Source organism: Erinaceus europaeus, chromosome 11 (assembly GCF_950295315.1).
Source record: "Erinaceus europaeus chromosome 11, mEriEur2.1, whole genome shotgun sequence".
NCBI classification, from domain to species: Eukaryota; Metazoa; Chordata; class Mammalia; order Eulipotyphla; family Erinaceidae; genus Erinaceus; species Erinaceus europaeus.
In genome coordinates this window covers 41917038-41942497 of record NC_080172.1, presented here as the reverse complement: position 1 = coordinate 41942497, position 25460 = coordinate 41917038, and the positions used below count along the sequence as shown (strand labels likewise).

At 47.0% G+C, this 25460-nt stretch overlaps 1 protein-coding gene across 3 annotated transcripts in view; it reads left to right on the top strand.

Annotated features, from left to right (window-relative positions):
• The first annotated feature begins 1757 nt into the window (after positions 1-1757).
• Positions 1758-25460, top strand: part of KLHL21 (kelch like family member 21) — a 32458-nt gene continuing 8755 nt past the window's right edge. For 2 of the 3 annotated variants that reach the window (XM_060201363.1, XM_060201364.1), the window contains exons 1-3: positions 1758-3015; positions 10035-10440; positions 23395-23467. In XM_060201363.1, the coding sequence (XP_060057346.1) occupies positions 1995-3015; positions 10035-10440; positions 23395-23467 (1500 nt within the window). In that variant the 5' untranslated portion in view covers positions 1758-1994. The remainder of the gene's footprint in view (positions 3016-10034; positions 10441-23394; positions 23468-25460) is intronic. The other variant, XM_007532748.3, reaches the window with a different exon arrangement.

The window sequence follows — 25460 nt, the reverse complement described above, 5'->3', positions numbered from 1 at the left end:
TAGAAAAGAAAACACAAGTCGAACCTGAAATGGAATTGGAGTATTATACCAAAGTAAAAGACTCTGGGGGGGTGGGGGAGTGGGGAGAATACAGGTCCATGAAAAATGATGAATGAAATAGTGGGGGTTGTATTGTTAAGTGGGAATCTGGGGAATGTTATGCATGTAAAAAAAAAAAAAAAAGAAGAAGTAGAAACGCAAAGCAGAAATTGACTGAGTTTGGAGTATGGCACCAAAGTAAGAAAGCAGAAGTACACTAGAGTTTGCAGTGAGTACCTCCCTAATACTTCCTCTCCACTTTTCCAAGCTTTGGGTCCATGATTGCTCAACAATTTGTTTGGCTTTGTATGTTAACTCTCTTTTCAGTCACCAGGTTCCAGGTGTCATCAGGATGCCGGCCAGACTTCCCTGGATTGAAGACCCCACCAATATGTCCTGGAGCTCAGCTTCCCCAGAGACCCACCCTACTAGGGAAAGAGAGAGGCAGACTGGGAGTATGGACCGACCAGTCAACGCCCATGTTCAGCGGGGAAGCAATTACAGAAGCCAGACCTTCTACCTTCTGCAACCCACAATGACCCTGGGTCCATACTCCCAGAGGGATAGAGAATGGGAAAGCTATCGGGGGAGGGGGTGGGATATGGAGATTGGGCGGTGGGAATTGTGTGGAGTTGTACCCCTCCTACCCTATGGTTTTGTTAATTAATCCTTTCTTAAATTAAAAAAAAAAGTGTACGATTGAGTTCTTTCAACAAATACATAGTCATGTAACCAGAACCCCAATCAAGATAAAAAATTTGTCACCATTAACAAGAATTCCATCCATCTTTACCATTACCCCACAAGTAACCTGTGATATTTTGGAAAGGCCACATCCTCTTGATATTTAAGGCAGTCTCCTGTCTGACCTTGAGCTGAAGGTGCTAACCCCAGATCTGAAGTGCCCTTTGTCATGGAATAGGGATCAGTGTGGTTTCCCCGGATTTTCTAGTGCTTCAGTTCTTTGTTCAGTTGAATCATATAACATTACTAAGTCCTACGAATTTTTTTCTATCCTAACTTTCTTTCCCGTTTCTATTTTCAGGCAAGGAGGCCAGGGGTCTTGAACCCAAAGTAGACTCTGCCTTCTTTGGAGGACAACTCTGGGGCCAGTGAGTCTATGAATCAATCAGGAACTGAAACCGAGCCCTATATGCTGACTAAAAGTTAATGACCGACTTAGTCAAGTTTCAAACTTATGCAGGGACAACAGTGAAGCAGATTCCTGGCACCCATCCCCGAGTTGCTTCAACGTTGGGGGGGGGGGGGGAAGACCTCTAAAAACTTTGGCCCAGAACTGTGAAAAATCTTTTGTCGAAATCATTCCTGCAGTCGAGTTAGCTTGCAGCCTCAGAGCTAGTAGAGTTCCAAAATAAAAATAAGTAAATTTTTAAAAAGAAATAATAAAATAGCCATTGTACAAACAGCCTGCCAGGGGCTGGAGGACTCAATTGTGAAATCTAAGTCTGGTGCGAGAGGATAGGCTTGGGTTTCGGGCGCCAGGCTCGCCTCTCCTGGGTTTCATTGGGCAGCCGGCCCGAGTCAGTGTAGGCAGGCCCCTGGGAGCCTCGGGTCGCGGTACGCGCAGGGACACCCCTCAGAAAGGACACTTGTCACCACCGTCCCAGGTTCGGGCGTTGGCGGGAGGGCGCTGGAAGCCCCGGAAGGGTGGAGAGAGGGAACGGGGGCGGGCAATGACTCAGCCTGGAGAGCGGGGGTGGACACCGAAGCAGAGAGAACGAGCCGGCGCGCTCCGGCAGGGAAGGCGGGCGGTGGCACCCGGCTCGGTGGGGTTAAATGGGCGGTATCGGTGGTGCCCCGCCCTCCGCCGGAACCGCCCCGCGGAGGCCTAGGTGCCCGGCAGTATTTATAGTAGCGAGGTCGGCCGCGCAACGTCTCTCCCGCAGGCTGTGGCCGCGGTGTCCCGAAGGCTTACGCTCCGCAGCTTAGCCACTATGGAGCGGCCGGCGCCCCTGGCCGTGCTGCCCTTCTCCGACCCCGCTCACGCACTGAGTCTTTTGCGTGGTCTGAGCCAGCTGCGCGCCGAGCGCAAGTTCCTGGACGTGACCCTGGAGGCGGCGGGCGGGCGCGACTTCCCAGCGCACCGCGCCGTGCTGGCAGCTGCCAGCCCCTACTTCCGCGCCATGTTCGCAGGGCAGTTGCGCGAGAGCCGCGCCGAGCGGGTGCGCCTGCACGGAGTGCCGCCCGACATGCTGCAGCTGCTGCTCGACTTCAGCTACACGGGCCGCGTGGCGGTGAGCGGCGACAACGCAGAGCCGCTGCTGCGTGCCGCCGACCTGCTGCAGTTTCCGGCCGTGAAGGAGGCTTGCGGTGCTTTCCTGCAGCAGCAGCTTGACCTGGCTAACTGCCTGGACATGCAGGACTTCGCCGAGGCCTTCAGCTGCGCGGGGTTGGCGAACGCGGCGCAGCGCTTCATCCTGCGCCACGTGGGCGAGCTGGGAGCCGAGCAGCTGGAGCGCCTGCCGCTGGCACGCCTGCTGCGCTACCTGCGCGACGATGGGCTATGCGTGCCCAAGGAAGAGGCCGCCTACCAGCTGGCGCTGCGCTGGGTGCGCGCTGACCTGCCGCGCCGCGCCGCGCACTGGCCGCAGCTCCTCGAGGCTGTGCGCCTGCCCTTCGTACGTCGCTTCTACCTGCTGGCGCACGTCGAGGCCGAGCCGCTGGTGGCGCGATGTCCACCCTGTCTGCGCCTGCTGCGGGAGGCTCGCGACTTCCAGGCGGCGCGCTACGATCGCCACGATCGTGGGCCCTGTCCCCGCATGCGTCCCCGCCCCTCCACCGGCCTCGCCGAGATCCTTGTCCTCGTGGGCGGCTGTGACCAAGATTGCGACGAACTTGTCACCGTCGATTGCTACAACCCCCAGACTGGCCAGTGGCGCTACCTGGCTGAGTTCCCTGACCACCTGGGCGGGGGCTATAGCATCGTGGCTCTGGGCAACGACATCTACGTGACAGGTGAGTGGGCTGGAACGGTTCAGGAGGACCCAAGGTCTACCCACTGCCCCAGACTCCAGGTAAGCGTCTCTAGGTTGGGCGTCATCTGCCCAAAAGTCAGTCTATAGAGATCACCCCTGCGTACAAAGCGTATTTTCCATTCCACTCAAATTAGTCTCTGGGGACATTACTGGAGTTGATACTTTCAACCCAGAAGAAGAGTCTCCTGTGTGGTCAGGGACAAGTAACTGCTTGTGGGTCACTGTTCTTCTTGCCTGAGAGGTGCACCCCCCCATCTCCCTTAACACCCATTTAGGTGCAAGATACTGGAGCATTCACCACACACAAAGGGTGCTTTCATTTCCTCCTTTAAGGAATCCAAAGGCTGGCCAGAAACTGCCACGCTGAGCAATCCAGTCTCCCCTCCCAACTGAGCCCCACAGGCCTCCTTAACACACTCATGATATCACCAGTGACAAGGTTCCTTTGGGCCTGCACCCAGGCTGTGTGCTGTGGATCACATGGTATTTAGGCTGCTCCCTGCCCGCCACTGTAAACACAGTCACATGCTAAGAGGATTTCTTCCATTTGCTTGGCTCAAAAGCCAAAACACTGCCTAGTCATGCTGGGTGGCTCCCAGCCTGCCCCAGTCCTGGGCTTCTCCCACATTTTTCATTTGACTGAATTCCCTGTGCAAACCAGATGCAACCTCCTTCTGAAGGATTGAGGAGGGGCGGCCTCCGTGAGGACTATATAAGGGAAGAAGCAGAGTGTGGGGCCCTGCCCAAGGCTGTCATCAGACAGGGAGGCTCCGAGTGCTGTCACAGAGAGGTGGCACCCTCCAAAGAGGCAGCTCTGAGCTGTTCCAGGATTATTGCAGGGCTCTGACTGATGGGGTTGGGGGAGACGCAGGCTCAAGGACATGCTCAGTTCTTTTGCTGCAGTCATTGGCCTAGTTCAGCCCCTGCCAGAATTAGTACCTTTGTGATCTGAGGGCTCTGTGTTGTTGGGGTGTCTGCCACCAGATCCTGCCCAGTGAACTCCCAGAACTGGTCAGACTTGCCCTAGCTTTGCAGTCTGCCATAAATGTCTTAGCTGAGCAGCTGATTCTTAGCATTTAGACAGGTGGCTGGGTCATTCCATACAGCTGCCCTGCCTGGGGATGGGGTCATGACTGGCTTCAGCTGCTTCTCAACTCCATTCTCCTTGGGAGGCAGACAAGCCAGCCAGCCTAGGGGACTTACAGGATCTCTCTTTTCTCCCTTTAAAAGCTCAGGGCTGTGAGATAGAATGTCCTGTCTATTCTATCCCATGGCGCCAGCAGGGAGTGGGAATGCAGCTCCCAGAATTCTTGGGGGGCGGGGTCCCTTCATACTGTAGGAGTTTTTATGCCCTAGATAGGTCTGGTTTAATTTACAATTACAGCTAGCACCAGTGGTGCTTTATTTATTTTTGAAATAGATACAAATAGTATTTAGTAGTGCCTACCCCCCACCATCACCACCAAAATCAGAATGTATTTCTTATTCTGGTCTGTGGGCTTTGTGCCATGTGTACTTAACTCATTGCACTACCACCCGGCCTCCAGTGGCTGCCTGAAGTGCCAATAGTACCTAACCCTATATATAGATGGTTTTTCCTTCTATATACATGCCTACAATGAAATGGTGCTTTATAGAACTTTATAAATTGCATACAACAATAACTGATAATAGAACAATTAATTCCTGTAATGGAAGTTATGTAAATGTGGGTTCATAATCCTTTTTTTTAGTTTTTAAATATTTTTAATTCCCTTTTGTAACCCTTGTTTTATTGTTGTAGCTATTATTGTTGTTGTTATTGATGTCATTGTTGTTGGATAGGACAGAGAGAAATGGAGAGAGGAGGGGAACACAGTGGGGAGAGAAAGATAGACACCTGCAGACCTGCTTCACCGTGACTCCCCTGCAGGTGGGGAGTCAAGTCGGGGGCTCGAACCGGGATCCTTACTCCAGTTCATAATCCTTTTTTTTTTTTTTTAAGATTTTATTTATTTATGAGAAAGATAGGAAGAGAGAGAAAGAACATCACTTTGGCACATGTGCTGCCGGGGATTGAACTTGGGACTTCATGCTTGAGAGTCTAAAGCTTTACCACTGTGCCAACTCCCGGACCACCATAATCCTTTTTGTAACCAGAGCACTGTTCAGCTTTGGTTGGCTCACGGTGGTGTGGGGGATTGAACATAATCCCTTTTTTTTTTTTTTTTAACCAGGAAACTAATCAGCTCTGGTTTATGGTGGTGCTGGGGATTGAACCTGGGACTTCAGAGCTTAAGGCATAAGAGTCTCTTTGCATAACCATTATGCTATTTACCCCTGCCCCATCTTTTTTTGTTTTTAAAGATTTTATTTATTTTACTGAGAGAGAGATAGAGACATATACACACACAAATTGGGACCATAGTACTGCTCAGCTCTGGCATGTTATGGTGCTCAGAATTGAGCCTAGGACCTCAGAGTCTCAGGCATGAAAAAAACTGTAATGCTCATTTACTTATTATTGCATAGACAGAAATTGAGAGAGAGGGGGAAATAGAGAGGAGACAGAAGCACCTGCAGTCCTGCTTCACCACTCATGAAGCTTTTCCATTGCAGGTGGGAACCTGGGTCCTTGTACACTGTGTGGTGTATGCACTAAACCAGGTGCTCTGGCATGAAACTCTTTTGTATTATGCTATCTCCTCAGCCAGGACTCACTATCTTAGTGCACAGGTTTCAGACTAAAGAAAAATGAAACTAGATACAGGTGGACTTTTTTTTTTTTTAAATATTTTATTTATTTTATTTTTGAGAGAGATGCAGAGAAAGACAGAGAAACACCAGAGCACTGCTCAACTCTGGCTTATAGTGGTGTAGGGGATTGAACCCGGGACTTCAGAGCCTCAGGCATGACAGTCTCTTTGCATAACCACTATGCTGTCTACCCCCGCCCTCTTTTTCTTTTCCCTTTTGTTACCCTTGATGCTGCTTTTTCATTGTTGTAGTAGTTATTGTGGTAGTTATTGATGTTGTCTTTGTTGGATAGGACAGAGAGAAATGGAGAGAGGAGGGGAAGACAGAGAGGGGGAGAGAAAGATAGACACCTGCAGGCCAGCTTCACTGCCTGTGAAGCGACTCCCCTGCAGGTGGGGAGCCGGGCGCTCAAACCGGGATCCTTACGTTGGTCCTTGTGCTTTGCCCCACAGGCGGTTAACCCACTGCGCTACCGCCCGACTCCCTCTTTTTTCTTTTACACTCAATCTCATCCCTCCTGGGCCATCTATTTTCTTTTTTATTTTTTAAAAATATTTATTTATTCCCTTTTGTTGTCCTTGTTTTTATTGTTGTAGTTATTATTGTTGTTGTTATTGATGTTGTTGTTGTTGGATAGGACAGAGAGAAATGGAAAGAGGAGGGGAAGAGAGCGGAGAGAAAGATAGACGCCTGCAGACCTGCTTGACTGCTTGTAAAGCGAATCTCCTGCAGGTGGGGAGCTGGGGGCTCGAACCGGAGTCCTTACACCAGTCCTTGTGCTTTGTACCACCTGCACTTAACCCACCATTATGTTTTTTTTTTTTTAATAAATTAAGTCTTTATTTATTTATTTTCCTTTTTGTTGCCCTTGTTGTTTAACGTTGTTGTGGTTATTAATGTCGTTGTTGTTGGATAGGACAGAGAGAAATGGAGAGAGGAGGGGAAGACAGAGAGGAGAGAAAGACAGACACCTGCAGACCTGCTTCACCGCCTGTGAAGCGACTCCCCTGCAGGTGGGGAGCCAGGGGCTCGAACTGGGATCCTTACGCAGGTCCTGGCGATTTGTGCCACATGCGCTTAACCCGCTGCGCCACTGCCCGACTCCCCATTATGTTTTTTTTATCTTTATTTATTTATTGGATAGAGACAGCCAGAATTTTTTAATGTTTTTAAATTTTTAAAAAATATTTATTTTCCCTTCTGTTGCCCTTGTTTTTCATTGTTGTTGTAGTTATTGTTGTTATCGTTGTTAAATAGGACAGAGAAGTGGAGAGAGGGGGAGAGAAAGGTAGACACCTGCAGACCTGCTTCACTGCTTGTGAAGGGACTCCCCTGCGGGTGGGGAGCTGGGGCTCGAACCGGGACCCTTATGCTGGTCCTTGTGCTTTGTGCCACATGCGCTTAACCCGCTGCGCTACCGCCTGACTCCCAATACAGTCAGAAATTGAGAGGAAAAGGGGTGATAGAGGGGGAGAGAGACACCTGCAACACTGCTTCACCACTTGCAAATCTTTCCCCCTGTAGGTGGGGACTAGGGGCTCGAACCTGGGTCATTGCACATTTTAACATGTGCACCAGGTGCACCACCACCCAGCCTCCTGGGCCATCTATTTCATTCAGAGAGAAAGAGGGAGAGACACCATAGCACTGGAGCTTTCTCTGGTGCCATAGAATCCCATGTGATGCCAAAGCTTAAACCTGGGCCATGAAGATGATAAGGTGCCACCTTATGTTGTCTTTGTTGAGATTTTTCCAATCAAAACATTTTAGTGAACTGTGCCTCAATCAAGAGCTTACCGTTGCCATGCACTTGACATGGGTTTGAGCTTGGCCCCACTGCACTAGGAGAAGTTTTGGTGCTGTAGTCTCTTTCTTTCTCTGTGTGTTCTATCACTCTCACTCCATCTCTTTCTCTTTTATATTTATTTACTTCTCTGATAGTACAGAGAAATGGGGGTAGGTCAGGCAATGGCATATCTGGTTAAGCACACACATTACAGTGCACAAGGATGCAGGTTCAAGCTCCTGGTTCTCACTGGAAAGTTACATGAGTGGTGAAGCAGGGCTGCAGGTATCTCTCTATCTCTCTTACTCACTATTCTCCTTTCCCCCTCTCAGTTTCTTTTTTTCTTTTAGATTTCATCTATTTATTAATGCAAAAGGAGAGAGGGAGAGAGAAAGAGAAAGAACGAGACATCACTCTGGTACATGTGCTGCCAGGGATTGAATTTAGGACCTCATGCTTGAGAGTCTGATACTTTATCCACTGTGCCACCTCCTGGACCACCCCCTCTAAGTTTCTATCTTTATCCAATTATAAATAAATAAATATTTTTTGTTTAAAAAAAGGGAAATTGATAGGGGAGGGTCACACATATGACAAAGAAACACTATCCAGGCGGAGGGTAGATGGCATAATGGTTATGCAAACAGACTCTCATGCCTGAGGCTCCAACATCTCAGGTTCAGTCCCCTGCACCAGCATAAGCCAGAACTGAACAGTGTTCTGGTAAAAAAAAAAACAAAAAACAGACAACAACCAAAAAAAATGAAACACTATCCAAGTGAGTTTATTTTGCCAGCCCATGTCTCTCTATACCTGAAAAAGTTATCTTTGAGTAATGAAGTCAGTGACAATGAAAAAATAAGGAGGGAGTCAGGCTGTAGCACAGCGGGTTAAGCGCACGTGACACAAAGCGCAAGGACCGGCTTAAGGATCCCAATTCGAGCCCCTGGCTTCCCACCTGCTGGGGAGTTGCTTCATAGGTGGTGAAGCAAGTCTGCAGGTGTCTGTCTTTCTTTCCCCATCTCTGTCTACCCTCTTCTCTCCATTTCTCTCTGTCCTATCTAACAACAACAACATCAGTAACAACAATAACTACAACAAGGGCAACAAAGGGGAAAATAAATAAATAAATATAAAAAAAAGAAAGAAAAAATAAGGGAAAAAAAAAGAAAAAAGAAGGGGGGGCGCCAGGCAGTAGCACACATGGTGCGAAGCGCAAGGACTGGTGTAAGGATCCCAGTTCGAGCCCCCAGCTCCCCACCTGCAGGGGGAGTCACTTCATAATCGGTGAAGCAGGTCTGCAGGTGTCTTATCTTTCTCTCCCCCTCCTCTCAATTTCTATCCTTTTTTTTCTGATTTATTTATTTATTTATTTATTCCCTTTTGTTGCCCTTGTTTCTTTTTATTGTTGTAGTTACTATTGTTGTTGTCATTGTTAGATAGGACAGAGAGAAGAGAGGAGGGGGAAGACAGAGGGGGAGAGAAAGGTAGACACCTGCAGACCTGCTTTACCACTTGTGAATCGACTCCTCTGCAGGTAGGGAGCCGGGGGCTCAAAACGAACCGGTATCCTTATGCTGGTCCTTGCGCTTTGCACCACCTGTGCTTAACCTGCTGCACTACCACCTGACCCCCTCGATTTCTGTCCTGTCCAACAACAAAAGCATAACAAAATAACAACGGCAACAAAATGAAAAAAAAATGGCCTCTAGGAACAGTGGATTTGTAGTGCAGGCACCTAGCCCCAGTGATAACCTTGGAGGCAAAAAAATAAACAAATAAATATTTACAAAAATAAGGAAGAATCTAGTATGCAAGCCTACTAAGAACCTTTGTGTTGGGGAGCTCTTGCTTACAGTGTGAGGAAGATTGTCCCTTGTCCTGGGATGGCATGGCCTATAAGAGGTGGGGATGCAGCAGAAGAATTAATAGAGACCTGCTGCTCTCCAGTGTAGTTGGGATGTTTGATGGTGTATGTATGTGTCCAACCCAAATTACTGTCCCTTTAGAATTGTGGCTTCAAGAGTGGGGGTATAGCTCAGTGGTAGAGCATTTGACTGCAGAAGTGTGGCTTTAGGGGTCAGATGGCTGTGCACCTAGTTGAGCAAAGTGGAAGGATCGTGCATTAAGCCCCTGGTTCCCTCCTGCAAGGGGAAAGCTTCATGAGTACTGAAGCAGTGCTGCAGGTGTTTCTCTCAATTTTGGTCTGTCTCTACCCACAATAAAAAATAAAATTAATTTAAAAGAAAAAAAGGATTGTGACTCCAGCGCCTTTGTAGGCTGTTTTAACAATGTGGCTTGCCGATTCTGTCAGCCTGACCACAGCACCTCTGGTCTGCTCTTGGTGCAAGAGGATATGTGTTTACTTCCTCTCTAGGAGATGACACCCTCTCAGCAGTTGAGGGAAGTAGGGGTGGGTGAGTCACTTTGAAGGGTTGTGGGTTGACCAGCTGTCTGTCCCATTTGCATCCCCACAGGTGGATCAGATGGCTCCCGGCTCTATGACTGTGTGTGGCGCTATAACTCCAGCGTGAATGAGTGGACGGAGGTAGCACCTATGTTGAAGGCCCGAGAGTATCACAGTTCCTCAGTGCTGGATGGGCTGCTGTATGTGGTGGCTGCTGATAGCACAGAGCGCTACGATCACACGACTGATTCCTGGGAGGCTCTGCAGCCCATGACCTACCCTATGGACAACTGCTCCACCACCGCCTGCCGTGGCCGCCTCTATGCCATAGGCTCCCTGGCTGGCAAGGAGACCATGGTGATGCAGTGCTACGACCCAGACACTGATCTGTGGTCGCTGGTGGACTGTGGCCAACTCCCACCCTGGTCCTTTGCCCCCAAGACAGTGACTCTGAATGGACTCATGTACTTCATCAGGTGAGTCCCAGGGCCTAGGCCCGGGGAGTTTGGCAGTTCCTACTAAGCCCCATGCTGACTTTAGCATTGCTGTTTCCCCCATTTCACGCTAGGGCCTGAGCCTGGAAGCTTTACTCCACCCTGTTGCTTACAGAACATCTAGTGTTTGTTGTTGTTTGTTTACCAGAACACCACTCAGTTCTGGTTCATGGTCATGTTGGGAAATGAACTTGGGATCTAGGAACCTCAGTGTCTTTTACATAACTGCTTATGCTAACTCCCTAGTCTATATCTAGGTGTTCTTGATTTTGTTTTTTAAAGATTTTATTTATTAATGAGAAAGATAGAAGGAGAGGGAAAGAACCAGACATCACTCTGGCACATGTGCTGCCGGGGATCGAACTCAGGACTTCATGCTTGGGAGTCCAAAGCCTTATCACTGAGCCACCTCCCGGACCACGATTTTTTTTTTTTAATATATTATTTATTTTCCTTTTTGTTGCCCTTGTTGTTTTTCATTGTTGTGGTGGTTATTATTGTTGTTGATTTCGTTGTTGGATAGGACAGAGAAAAATGGAGAGAGGAGGGGAAGACAGAGAGGGGGAGAGAAAGACAGACACCTGTAGACCTGCTTCACCACCTGTGAAGCAACCCCCGCTGCAGGTGGGGAGCTGGGGCTTGAACTGGGATCCTTAAGCCGGTCCTTGTGCTTTGCACCATGTGCAATTAGCCCTCTGCCCTACCACCTGACTCCCGGTGTTCTTGACTTTTTAAAATATTGTTTATTTTATTTTAATGAGAGCTACAGAGAGAAAGACCAGAGCACTGCTCGGCTCTGGTTTATGGTGAAGCTGGGGATTAAACTGGGACCTTGGAGCCTCAGGCATGAAATTCTTTTACATAACTATTATGTCATCTCCCCAGCCCATTCTTGACTTACAAGATTTATTAATTTATGGGGGAGTCGGACGGTAGTGCAGTGGGTTAAGCACACATAGTGCAAAGCACAAGGACCGGCATAAGGTTCCCAGTTCGAGCCCCAGGCTACCCACCTACAGGGAAGTCGCTTCACAGGCGGTGAAGCAGGTCTGCAGGTGTCTCTTTTTCTCCCTGTCTCTGCCTTCCCCTCCTCCATTTCTCTCTGTCCTATCCAACAATGACGACATCAGTAACAACAATAAAAACAAGGGCCACAAAAGGGAATAAATAAATAAATAATGAAAAAGAAAATAATAATAATTTTAAAAAGATTAATTAATTAATTAATTAATTAACTTGCCTTCAAGTTTACCCTGAGGACTCGGTGCCTGCACTACGAATCCACTGCACCTGCAACCATTTTTTTTTTTTTTTTTTTTTTGATAGGACAGAGAGAAATTGGGAGGGGAGGTGGAGGGAGACCTGCTTCACCACCTGTGAATCGACTCCCCTTCAGATGGGGAGCCGGGACTTGTACCGGCATCCTTGCACTTCATACTATGTGTGCTTAACCTAGTGCACCACCACCTAACCCCTTAGGATTTTTATTATTTTTTTTTTAAAACAGTTTTTTTAATATTTATTTATTCCCTTTTATTGCCCTTGTTTTATTGTTGTAGTTATGAATGTCGTTGTTGTTGGATAGGACAGAGAGAAATGGAGAGAGGAGGGGAAGACACAGAGGGAGAGAGAAAGATAGACACCTGCAGACCTGCTTCACCACCTGTGAAGTGACTCCCCTGCAGGTGGGGAGCCAGCGCTCAAACTTGGATCCTAATGCTGGTCCTTTCACTTTGCGCCACATACGCTTAACCCTCTGTACTACCGCCCGACTCCCCTCAAGATTTATTTTTTAAGATTTATTTATTGGGGGAGGAGGGTTAAAGAAAAGATTTAATGAAAGGGAGAGGGGCTGGCAAAATAGCTCACTTGGACAGTGTGCTACTTTACCATGTGCATGACCCAGGATTTTTACTCTTTCTTAAAAAAAATTAAATAAATAACTAATGATAAAAGGAAGAGAGAGAACCAGAGCATCACTCTGGCACATATGATACCAGACATGGAATGTAAGACCTCATGCTTAATAGTCCAGTGCCTTATCCACTGGGCCACCTCCCAGACCACAGATTTATTTATTTAACTTTTAAAAATTATTTATGGGTGGGGGTAGATAGCATAATGGTTATGCAAAGAGACTCTCATGCCTGAGGCTCTAAAGTCCCAGGTTCAATCCCCTGTACCACCATAAGCCAAAGCTGAGCAGTGCTCTGGTGTTTCTCTCTGTGTGTGTCTCTCTGTATCTCTCTCAAAAATAGGACAAATAAAATATTTTAAAAAGATCTTAATAAAAATTATTTATTTATTTATTGGATACAGACAGCCAGAAGTCATGAGGGAAAGGGGTGATAGAGAGGAAGAGAGACAGAGACACCTGCAACACGACTTCACCCCTTGTAAAGCTTTCCTCCTGCAGGTAGGGCCCGGGGGGCTTAGCCCCCAGCCTTTGTGCATTGTAACACATGCGCTCAACCAGGTGCACCTCCACCCCGCCCCCACAAGATTTATTTTTAAATTTTATTCATTTATTTTTTTAAGGATTGATGATCTTTCCCCCCCCATTTTGTTGCCCTTCTTGCTGCCTTTGTCATTATTGTTATTGTTGCCACTAATTTTTGTTGCTGGACAGGACAGGGGGAGAGAAAGATCGACACCTGCAGACCTGCTTCACCGCTTGTCAAGTGACCCCCCCCTACAGGTGGGGAGCCAGAGGCTTGAACCGGGATCCTTAAACTAGTCCTTGTGCTTTGTGCCATGTGCGCTTAACCCTCTGCACTACCACCTGACCCTTGTTATTTATTTTTAACCAGAGCACTGTTCAGCTCTGGCTTATGGTGGTACAGGGAATTGAACCTGGGACTTAAGAGGCTCAGGCATGAGAGTCTCTTTGCATAACCATTATACTACTTACCCCTGCCCCTAAGATTTATTTTTATTTATTTATTTTTATATTTATTTTATTTATTTTTTCCCTTTTGTTGCCCTTGTTGTTTTATTGTTGTAGTTATTATTGTTGTTGTTGTTGTTGGATAGGACAGAGAGAAATGGAGAGAGGGAGGGGAAGACAGAGAGGAGGAGAGAAAGATAGACAGACACCTGCAGACCTGCTTCACCGCCTGTGAAGCGACTCCCCTGCAGGTGGGGAGCTGGGGTTCGAACCCGGATCCTTATGCCGGTCCTTGTGCTTTGCGCCACCTGCGCTTAGCCTGCTGTACTACAGCCCGACTCCCAAGATTTATTTTTAAAAAGGATTTTCCAGGGCCTAGTGGTTGCACACTTTGCTGGTTGGTCACCACCTGGAGGAGGGAAGCTTCATAAATGGTGAGGCAAGTGCTTCAGCTGTCTTATCTCTCTTTTCCCTCTTGATTTCTGTCTCTATCCAATAAATAAAATTAATGAATAAGATATTTAAAATAATTATAATAAGAATATAAAATATTTACTCATTAACATAAGAAAGAGAACCAGAGCATCACTCTGACATATGTAGTGTTAGGGACTGAACTCCGGATTTATTTTTATTTGTTTTTATTATTTATCTGTTATTAGAGACAGAGAAATTGAGAGGAAGGGGAAGAGAGACACCTGCAATCCTGTTTCACCAATCATGAAACTTTCCCTCTGCAGGTGGGGACCAGGGGCTTGAACCCTGGTCTTTGCGCACTATAAAGTGTACACTTTAACCAGGTGCGCCACTGCCTGGCCTCTTATTTATTTTTATCAAAGCACTACTTAGCTCTTGGATTGTGGTGGGGGGATTGAACCTGAAGCCTTGGAGCCTCAGAGCCTCAGAGCCTCAGGCATGAGAGTCTTTTTTGCATAATCTTATGCTTTTTTTGTTTATTTTAAGTCTTTTTTTTATTATTGGATAGAGACAGAGAAATTGAGAAGAGGGGGGAGATAATAGAGAGGGAGAGAGACACCTGTAGACCTGTTTCACTACTCGGGAAGCTTTCCCCCTGCAGGTGGAGACCAAGGGCTTGAACCTGGGTCCCTGTGCATACTTATCCAGGTGCACCACCTCCTGGGCTGCAAAATTTGTTTGTTTTCAAATGTTACTGACATTTTTTTTTTAATTGGTGGGATTAATGGTTTACAGTCAATAGTAAAATACAGAAGTTGGGACGTGTAACTTTCTCAGTTTTCCAAATAACATTCTAACCCCTCACTTAGGTCCTTCTCTACCATCATGTTCCGGGACATGAACACTCCCCCCCCCCACTCCTGCCCCATTCTGTTTTTATTTTCAACTTCTGTGAGTGGTATCATCCCATATCCATTCTTTTCTTCCTTTTTTTTTTCTTCCTTCAGGGTTATTGCTGGGTCTTGGTGCCTGCACTACGAATCCACTGCTCCTGGAGGCTGTTTTTTCCTTTTGTTGCCCTTGTTTTTTATTGTTGTTGTGGTTATTATTATTGCTGTCATTGTTAGAGAGGACAGAGAAATCAAGAGAGGAGGAGAAGACGGGTGAGAGAAAGACACCTGCAGACCTGCTTCACCACTTATAAAGTAAACCCCCTGCAGGTGGGGAGCCGGGGGTTCGAACCAAGATCCTTACGCCGGTCCTTGCACTTTGTGCCATGTGTGCATAACCCGCTGCACTACCGCCCAGCCCCCTTTCTCTTTCTGGCTCATCTCACTTAACATGATTCCTTCAAGCTTCATCCAAGATGAGATGAAGAAGGTGAATTTTTTTTAATATATTTTTTTAAATTACCTTTTCTATTTTGTTAGTTTTCTTTCTTAAAAAATTTTTTTTAAAAGATTTTATTTATTTATTAGTGAGAAAGATAGGAGGAGAGAGAGAAAGAACCAGACATCACTCTGGTACATGTGCTGCCGGATATTGAACTCAAGACCCCATGCTTGGGAGTCCACTGCTTTATCAACTACGCCACCTCCCAGACCACTTTTTAAAATTTTTTTATTATATTTATTTATTTTCCCTTTTGTTGCCTTTGTTGTTTTTATTGTTGCTGTTGTTATTGATGTTGTCGTTGTTGGATCGGACAGAGAGAAATGGAGAGAGGAGGGGGAGACACAGAAGGGGAGAGAAAGACAGACACCTGAAGACCTGCTTCACCACCTGTGAAGCGACTCCCCTGCAGGTGGGGAGACGGGGGCTCGACCTGGGATCCTTATGCTGGTCCTTGCGCTTTGCACCACGTGCACTTAACCGCTGCGCTACCGCCCAACTCCCCGAAGAAGGTGAATTTACCATTTTTAATAGCTGAATTATATATATATTTACAACATACTCAGCCACTCATCAGTTGTTGGACACCTAGGTTGTCTCCAGGGTTTGGCTATTACAAATTGTGCTGCTGGGGGTCAGGTGGTGGTACACTGGGTTAAACGCACACAGTACCAAGTGCAAGGACTGGCGCAAGGATCCCCCAATCGACCCCCCAGCTCCTCACCTGCGGGGGAGATCACTTCACAAGTGGTGAAGCAGGTCTGCAGGTGTCTATTTTTCTTTTTTTTTTTTTTGGTGTTTTTTTTTTTTTTTTTTAATTTTTTATTTAAGAAAGGATTAGTGAACAAAAGCATAAGGTAGGAGGGGTACAACTCCACACAATTCCCAACACCCAATCCCTATAACCCACCCCCTCCCCTGATAGCTTTCCCATTCTCTATCCCTCTGGGAGCATGGACCCAGGGTCGTTGAGGGATGCAGAAGGTAGAAGGTCTGGCTTCTGTAATTGCTTCCCCGCTGAACATGGGCGTTGACTGGTCGGTCCATACCCCCAGTCTGCCTCTCTCTTTCCCTAGTAGGGTGTGACTCTGGGGAAGCTGAGCTCCAGGACACATTGGTGGGGTCTTCAATCCAGGGAAGCCTAGCCAGCATCCTGGTGGCATCTGGAACCTGGTGATTGATAACAGAGTTAACATATGAAGCCAAACAATTTGTTGAGCAATCATGGATCCCAAGCTTGGAATAGTGGAGAGGAAGTGTTAGGGAGGTACTCACTGCAAACTCTAGTGTAGTCCTGCTTTCAGGTATATATTTTGCAGTAGTTTATGGATACGTGTGCACATAAGCTCTCTCTCACAGAAACTGGTGTATATCTAGGTTATGGGACTTTGTTAGAAAGTGAACTACCTGAGATGAAATTAGAGTGTACTATTAAAGGAAAGGTCTCACCCGAGTAATGAAGCTGAAGGGTTGTCATTCCACACGTGAAGTCTCTGGATACATTCTGAGGTGAAGCATGTTGAGGTAGCAATCGTTGCCTTGGTTAGGTTGTGATCGGCAGATGCAATGTTATTTGGTTTGGATTGGGAGATGCATACGGGAAAGTGGGCCCTATCCAAGGGTTCCAGGACTGGGGGAAGTAGGGGCTCTATAGTGAAGATGTGAGGTTCCTGCTGTCTTAGGGTTCAAAAAGACACTCAATAGTTAATATTATCATCACATTATTTGTTAATTGGGTTAACTTTGAAAAGTCCCTTTGTTATGGTTTGCTGGACAGTACCCAGTATCTTGTATATAGCTGTGCTATTGGAAGCTTCTAATCTACTTGGTCTAGGCTTTTGAGAGAGTCCGCATATCAAATACATAGCCTATATATTAAAAAGATTCAGTTTGTCTTTTGAGAAACTTTGAGACATACAATTGATTTCCCCCTCTCATATTAATTAGCTACTGATTTATATGTCTACATTTTGCTAGGAGTGTACATAAACACCATTCCCACCACCAAAGGACTGTGACCCATCCCTCCCGCCCACTCCCACCCCCCACTGGCCCAGGAAGCTACATGCCTACCCCTCACCACTGGGTTTTTACTTTGGTGCCCTACTTACAATTTGATCAGGTCCTGCTTTGAGTTTCCCTTTCAGATCTTCTTAGTCAGCTTCTGTTGATGAGTGGGATCATCCCATACTCATCTTTCTTTCTGACTTAGTTCACTTAACATAATTCCTTCTAGCTCTGTCCAAGATGGGTCAGAGAAGGTGGGTTCATTGTTCTTGATAGCTGCAAGGTGTCTATTTTTCTATACCCCCTCTTCTCTCAAGTAGGCCCCAAAGCTTCCCGGGGAATGTGACAGTAGTGAGGGTAGGTTAGGGCCCTAGACAGCCTATGGTGCCGGGTCTCAACCAAAGACACAAGGATGTCCTCCCAGATCCCCATGGCTGTCACTGTATCAGTTGTCCCCAGGCCAGGTTGTGATCTTGGTATTGTAGCATGGAGATGGGGAGCCACGACAGGACTCAGTGACCCATCTGCTCAGAGCCAGATGCCCCACCAGATGGGCTTGGGCCTAGGGACGTCCAAGGAACTAGGAGTTCCTGCCTGCCACATAGTGCTTCTCTCTCTCTCTGTGTGTGTGTGTGTGTGTGTGTGTGTGTGTGTGTGTGTGTATGTGTGTGTGTGTGTGTGTGTGTGTGTGTGTGTAGCGGGGGAGGGTACACATCCACAAATAACCTACTTAAACACCCTCTCTGTCCTAGAGCCTGCCTGAAGCTATGGTACCAGGAAAGGGGAGGGTAAGGTGTAAACAGCAGTTCCCTATTCTCCTTCATTTTTTGTTTGTTTTTGTTTTGTTTTAATCAGAGTACTGCCCAACTCTGGCTTGTGGTGCTGGGGACTGAACCTGGGACGACTGGTGTCCCAGTCAGGTGTGGAAGGTTTTCTGTATAACCACTACGCTATCTCCTCAACTGTATATATTTATCTATTTTTAACCAGAGTACTACTCAACTTTGGCTTATGGTGGTACTGGGACCTCAGATTGAACCTACGACCTCAGAGCCTCAGGCCTGAGTCTGTTGTGTAAACTGCTTCGCTATCTTCCCAGCCCCTGAGGTTTGGGATCAAGGATCAGGGAACATGTGGGCTTTTCTTCTCGTCCACCCCCTCTTTCTTCCGGCTTCTTGCCGTCGTCCATTGACTTGAGACTCCTTCCAGGCTTTCTGGATGAGCACATTTGGAACAGAGAAGTTACCCAAGAGACCAGGCACAGCCATGTGGCAGGCACTTACAGCCTGTTCAGAGAAAGCCCTAGAGCCCCGACCAGCTCTCTTTTCATGTTACCAATCTGACCCTTTCCCTGCTCTGCCTTTCTCCTCCACCCCCTAGTCATGGGGAAATGTCTTCAAATGACAGTGCCTATAAATACCAGTTAGTGGAGTGCCAACACCCAGCTTCTGCCTCTCTGTGGTGGGCCCCAGCCAAACACCTTTCACAATAAACAGACTGGCCAGTCCACAGAGGGCCTGCACGATTTCCTCTTCCTGGAGTGCATCACTTGTCACTTGCTAAAACCACCCTATGTGGAAATATTAGGGTGCCACCCCCACACACATACATAATTTCCTAAATCTTGTGGAATGTAACGTAACCCAGCCTCCCCAAAGAGCTCCTGGGCCACAAGAAGTCATCGGGGAAAACATTTGTTTGCCCAGTGAGTTTAGGGAACACAGCCTGAACCTGAGGGTAGGCCTAGGCTCTGGATCTGATGTACTTTGTGTTGGTTCCAGCACCATTCTGTTTGTGCAGGATGGTGCCTGATGAGTAATCTCCCCCTGCCTGGAATGCCATCTCTTGGGGGCCTCTTGAGAAAGGCACCTGTCCCAGGGAGGCAGCCAGATCTCAACCCCTGGGTGGCTGCTGGACGATACTGTGACTTGTGTCTGTGCTTGTTAAGAGGTGGCCTAGGGCTGGTGTGCCCCAGATTCACTGAGGAAGCTGCTAGAGCACCATCACATGGCCTTTGTTATTGCAGTAGCTTCTCTGCTCCAGGCCTACTTTTGTTTTTGTTTGTAGATAGAGACAGAGCATGAAAGAGACCACATCACCAAAGCTAGCTTGCTTCCTTTCTTTTTTTTTAAAAGTTATTACTTGTTCTACAGCTCTTTGTTTTATTTGATAGAACAGAACAATTCAGAGGGGGGAGGGGTGGTAGAAAAAGAGAAAGACCAGCGTAAGGATCCCAGTTCAAGCCCCCAGCTCCCCACCTGCAGGGGGGGGTCACTTCACAGGTGGTATAGGAGGTCTTCAGGTGTCTTTTTCTTTTTTTTTTTTTAAAGAATTTATTTTTGAGAAAGAAAAATAAAATTTATTCAGAGAGAAAGAACCAGATATCACTCTGGTACATGTGCTGCTGGGGATTGAACTCAGGACTTCATGCTTGAGAGCCCAATGCTTTATCCACTGTGCCACCTACTGGACCACTGGATATCTGTCTTTCTCTCCTCCTGTGTCTGTCTTCCCTTCCTCTCAATTTTTCTCTGACCTGTCCAACAAAAGTGACAATAATAGTGATGATAACAGTAACAGCAAGGGCAACAAAATGGAGAAAATGGCCTCCAGGTGCCGTGGATTCAGAGTGCAGGCACCAAGCCCCAGCGATGACCCTAGGGGCAGGGGAGGTGGGGTATATGTATATATATAGGCAAGAGAGATACCTGTAGCACTGGTTAAGCTGCCCCCCTCGCAGGTGGAGATTGGGGGCTTGAACCAGGGTCCTTCTGCATTGTAACGTGTGTGCTCAGTCAGTTGCACTTCCCAGCCCATTTTAGAGAGAGACACAGAGAGGAGACCAGAACCCTATTCAGCTCTGGCTTATGGTGGAGCTAGGGATTGAACCTGAGACCTGGTGGCCTCAGGCATGAAAGTTTTCTTTATATAACCACTGTGCTGTCTCCCCAGCCCCCAAATCTTCCTTTAGCGTTGTTTGTGGGGGCTGGCCTCAAGCCTGAGATGTGCACATGGCAAAACTGCACAGATGTGAGCTATTTCACTACCCCCCCCATGCCATGATAGAGATACCAGCATCAAAACTTCCCCCTAGTGTCATAGTATTCCCATATGGTATTCCAGGGAATTGAATGTTGATCACAGGCATGGCAAATTAGTCACCCTTCCAGATGAGCTATCTTACTGGCTCCCTTCATCCAGCCTTCTGACTATACTTAGCTTTTATTTTGCTGTGGCAGCTTAGTGGACTCTCCCATTAATTATCATCATGTGGACCATAATTTGAGAATAGCTATACATTTTGAAGTATAGCAAAGTGATGTTCTGTGACATGTAAGAAGCCCTGCCCATGTCCCTGTTCACCATGACCACTTTCCTTGTACAATGATGCTGTGGGGGGTGGTGGCTGGAACCTTTCACTAGGGGATATCTAGGAGACTTCTTGGTGACCTCTAACCTGTGTTCACTGTTGTCACTGCTCTTTTGACAGTAGTGTCTTCACTTTCCCCCCTATTTTATTTGATAGGACAGAGAAATTGAGAGGGGAGGGAGAAATAGAGAAGAGAGAAAGGTAGACAGACACCTGCAGACCTGCTTCACTACTCCTGAAGTGGTCCCCTGCAAGGGTAAGCAGATGGTCGCACCTGGGTCCTTGTACATAGTAACATGTGCACTCAACTGGATGAGCCACCTCCTGGCCCCTTTCACTTTTATTTATTTATTATTTTTAGTTTTTTTTCTTCTTATTTTTTTTCTTTTTTAAAAATATTATTTATTCCCTTTTGTTGCCCTTGTTGCTTTGTACCATGTGCGCTTAACCCGCTGCGTTACCGCCCGACTCCCTCTTACTATTTTTTCTTTTTAATTATTTATTTATTCACTTTGTTGCCCTTGTTGTTTTATTGTTGTAGTTATTGTTGTTGTTATTGATGTCATTGTTGGATAGGACAGAGAAATGGAGAGAGGAGGGGAAGACACAGGGGGAGAGAAAGACACCTGCAGACCTGCTTCACTGCTTGTGAAGCGACTCCCCTGCAGGTGGGGAGCCGGGGGCTCGAACCAGAATTCTTACAGTCCCTGCACTTTTGTACCACCTGCACTTAACCCGCTACTGTTACCACCCGACTCCCTCTTATTATTTTTTGTAGAGACATAGAAGGCAGAAGGTGAGTAAAAGAGATCACAGCAATGAAGTTTCCTTCAGTGCAGTGGGGGCTGGGTTCAAACCTGGACATGTATGTGGCAAATTAGGACACTATCCAAATGAGCTACTTCATCAGCCCTGTTTTTTTGCCTCGAGGGTTATCGCTGGGGCTCTGTGCCTGCGCTATGCATCCACAGTTCCTTGAGCTCATTTCCCCCCACTTTTTGTTGCCCTTGTTCTTGTTCTTGTTGGATAGGATAGAGAGAAATTGAGAATAAGGGAAGACACAGAAGGAGAAAGACACCTGCAGACCTGCTTCACCACCTGTGAAGCAACCTCCCCCTGCAGGTGGGGAGCCAGGGCCTCAAACTGGGATCTTTACTCCTCTCCTTATCCTTTGCTCCATGCATGCTTAACCTGCTGCACTGCAGTCTGGCTCCCCAACTTTTTTTTTATTACCTTTTTTTATTTACTGGATAGAGATAGCCAGAATTGAGATGAGAGGGGGAAGGAAAGCAGAGAGACAACCCTGCTTCACCACTAGCAAAGCTTTCCCCGTGCAGGTGGGGACCAGGGGCTCAAACCTGGGTCCTTACACATTATAACGTGCGCTCAACCAGGTGCACCACCACCTGGCCCTGCTGTTTTCTTTTTTTTATTGATTGGATTGATTTAAAGCTTTATATATTTATCCATAGTAGAGAACCAGAGCATCACTCTGGTTCATGTGATGCCAAAGATTGAACTTGGAACTTCATGCTTAAGGATCCAACATTTTATCCACAGTGCCACCTCCTAGGGTCTTTGTTTTTGTTCATTTGTTTCACTGCAGGAATCAGGAAGCTGACAGACCAGGTTGAAGAACAGACCCCAAAGGAGAGGTCATGGCTGGCTTTTTCTGTGACTAGCAACAACAGTGAGCAGAACAGGGCTGACAGGCCAGTGGCGTTGCCAGCAGTGGAAGGTTTTCTGAAGATGAGACAGCTCGTGATCCAGGAAGAATCACTTCTGATATTCTAGATCTGAAGGAAGCCAATGTGGTCTTAGTGAAGAGAGGAAGCATTGACATTTGTGCTAGGTGGCCTTGACATTTGTGCTGAGTGACCAGGAAAGGGTAGAACACTTAAGGAAATTGAGTTAGGGAATTGAGTCTCTCTGGGCCCAGTGTCCTCAAAGGAGTAACTTCCTCTTTCTACTCTGACCTCCATCTTTGCCCTGATTCACTTTCTTTACCTTCTTTCTTTCATTATTATGGCTTATGGTGGTGCAGGAGATTGAACCTGGGATTTTGGAGCCTCTGGCATGAGAGTCTCCTTGCATAGCCATTATGCTATCTACCCCTGCCCAGCTATTCTATTCTTTAACCCTGTGGGAGTATGGACCCAGGGTCATTATGGGTTACAGAAGGTGGAAGGTCTGGCTTCTGTAATTGCTTCCCCGATGAACATGGGTGTTGACAGGTCGATCCATACTCCCTGCCTGTCTCTCTCTTTCCCTAGTGGGGCAGGGCTCTGAGGGAGCAGAGCTCCAGGACACATTGGTGGGTTGTCTGTACAGGGAAGTCCGGTTGGCATCGTGGTAGCATCTGGAACCTGGTGGCTGAAAAAAGAGTTAACATATAAAGCCATACAAATTGTTGATTGATCATGAACCTAAAGGCTAGAATATTGCAGATGAAGATTTGGGGTCTCCGTTTTAGAAATAGCTAGTAGGTCTATTTTAGGTATATTCCAAAGGGCCCATGACTTTATTAGTTTTTGCCTGAGCCTGACATCTGGTGGACCCAGGTTATTCCTGACCCACTTTTTAAAAAATATTTATTCCCTTTTGTTGCTTTTGTTACTTTATTGTTGTAGTTATTGATGTTGTTGTTGGATAGGACAGAGAAATGGAGAGAGGAGAGGAAGACAGAGGGGGAGAGAAAGAAAGACACCTGCAGACCTGCTTCACCACTTGTGAAGCGACTCCTCATGCAGGTGGGGAGCTGGGGGCTCGAACCGGGATCCTTATGCCAATCCTTACACTTTGCGCCACATGCGCTTAACCCGCCTGACTTCCCTGACCCACTTTCTATCATTCCTTCCAACAGAGATGACTCTGCTGAAGTGGACGTGTATAATCCCATGAAGAATGAATGGGACAAGATCCCAGCTATGAATCAGGTAAATTTGCAGGTGTGGTGAAACAGACAGACCTCAGTCATACAGCTTTATAAGTGCATCCTTTCAGACCAGTTTTTTCCCCAAATATGAGAGAATTAGTGAGTGGGGGGTAAGAACTAGAGCACTGCTTAATGTGGGGCTAGGGGTTGAATCTGTGGCTTCTAGGGCCTCAGGCATACAAGTTGGTGCTCTTAACAGACTGAGCTGTTTCCCTGTTCCTCATTCCAGTAGTTATTGATCACTTCTGGCAAAGACTGCACACTGAGGAAGAATGTTCTCCAGAGGGACAGCACATGCAAAAATCCTAGGTTGTGCAGACGTGATTTGTTTTAAAAACCTTATCTATTAATGAGAAAGACAGGAGGAAAGAGAGAGAGAGAGAAAGAACCAGCCATCACTTTGGTACATGTGCTGCCGGGCATTGAACTCAGAACCTGATGCTTGTGAGTCCAGTGCTTTATCCACTGCAACACCTCCCAGACCACTAGACCTGATTTGTTCATGGAACAAGCTTACAACCTATTATCAACAGAGTAGAATGAATGAGACAACATGGGATATTGTCAGAAAAGAGATCTTTGGAGACTGACCTTGGGAATACTTTAAATGCCTGCTTTGCTCTCAACAGGACTCCCAGACTGTTGCTGCAGTCTCCTCTCTGCTTGTTGGAAAGGTCTGAGGCATATCTGTTCCCTCTCCATACTGTCCTCTCCATACTGCCATAAAATGTGTACAACTGCTCTTCTAAGACCACTACATAGCAAACATCGCTTTTCCTCCTTTCATTTTCTTTCTTTCTTTTTTTTTTTTTTTTCCCTCCAGGGTTATTGCTGGGGCTCAGTGCCTGCACCATGAATCCACTGCTCCTGGAGGCCATTTTGTTACCCTTGTTGTTGTAGCCTTCTTGTGGTTTTTATTATTGTTTGTTGTTGATGTCATTCGTTATTGGATAGGACGGAGAGAAATGGAAAGAGATGGGGAAGACAGACAGGGGGAGAGAAAGATAAAAACCTGCAGAGCTGCTTCACCGCCTGTGAGGTGATACCCCTACAGGTGGTGAGCTGGGGGCTCAAACCGGGATTCCTACGCCGGTCCTTGCGCTTTGCGCCATGTGCGCTTAACCTGCTGCAGTACCACCCAACCCCCCCACCCTTTTTTTCTTTCCATTTTAAACATCGTCCTTGGGCTGGTAAAATAGCTCACTTGAATAGTGTGTTCCTTTCCCATACACACAACTCAGGTTCAAGCCTGACCCCATCACACTTATAGCCAAGTGGGATCTTGTTGTATGTATTATATATACATATATGCAGAATCTTTGTCCCCCTCATTCAGGTTCCCACATGGCCACTGGGTGCCCTGAAGGGCCAGTGCTGCTTATGTGGTGTGTGACCCTGAGGAGTTCTGTTTCCTTTATTATTATATATTTCTTTTTCTTTCCTTTTTTTTTTTTTTTTTTGCCTCCAGGGTTGTTGCTGGGGCTCAGTGCCTGCACTAGGAATCCACTGCTCTTAGAGGCCATTTTTTTCCCATTTTGTTGCCCTTGTTATTGTTGTTGGATAGGAGAGAGGAGGGGAAGACAGAGAGGGGAAGAAAGATAGCCACCTGCAGATCTGCTTCACTGCTTGTGAAGTGACCCCCCCCAGTAGGTGGTGAGCCAGGGGCTTGAACTGGGATCCTTACGCCGGTCCTTGCACTTCGGGCCACATGCGCTTAACCCGCTGCGCTACCGTCCAACCCCCCTTTTTCTTTTTTTAAATTTATTTATTTATTTATTTATTTTTTGCCTCCAGGGTTATTGCTGGAGCTCAGTGCTAGCACCATGAATCTACTGCTCCTGGAGGCTATTTTCTCCCCTTTTGTTGCCCTTGTTACAGCCTTGTTGTATTATTATTGTTGATGTCGTTCGTTGTTGGGTAGGACAGAGAGAAATCAAGAGAGGAGGGGAAGACAGAGGGGGAGAGAAAGATAGACCTGCTTCACCGCCTGTGAA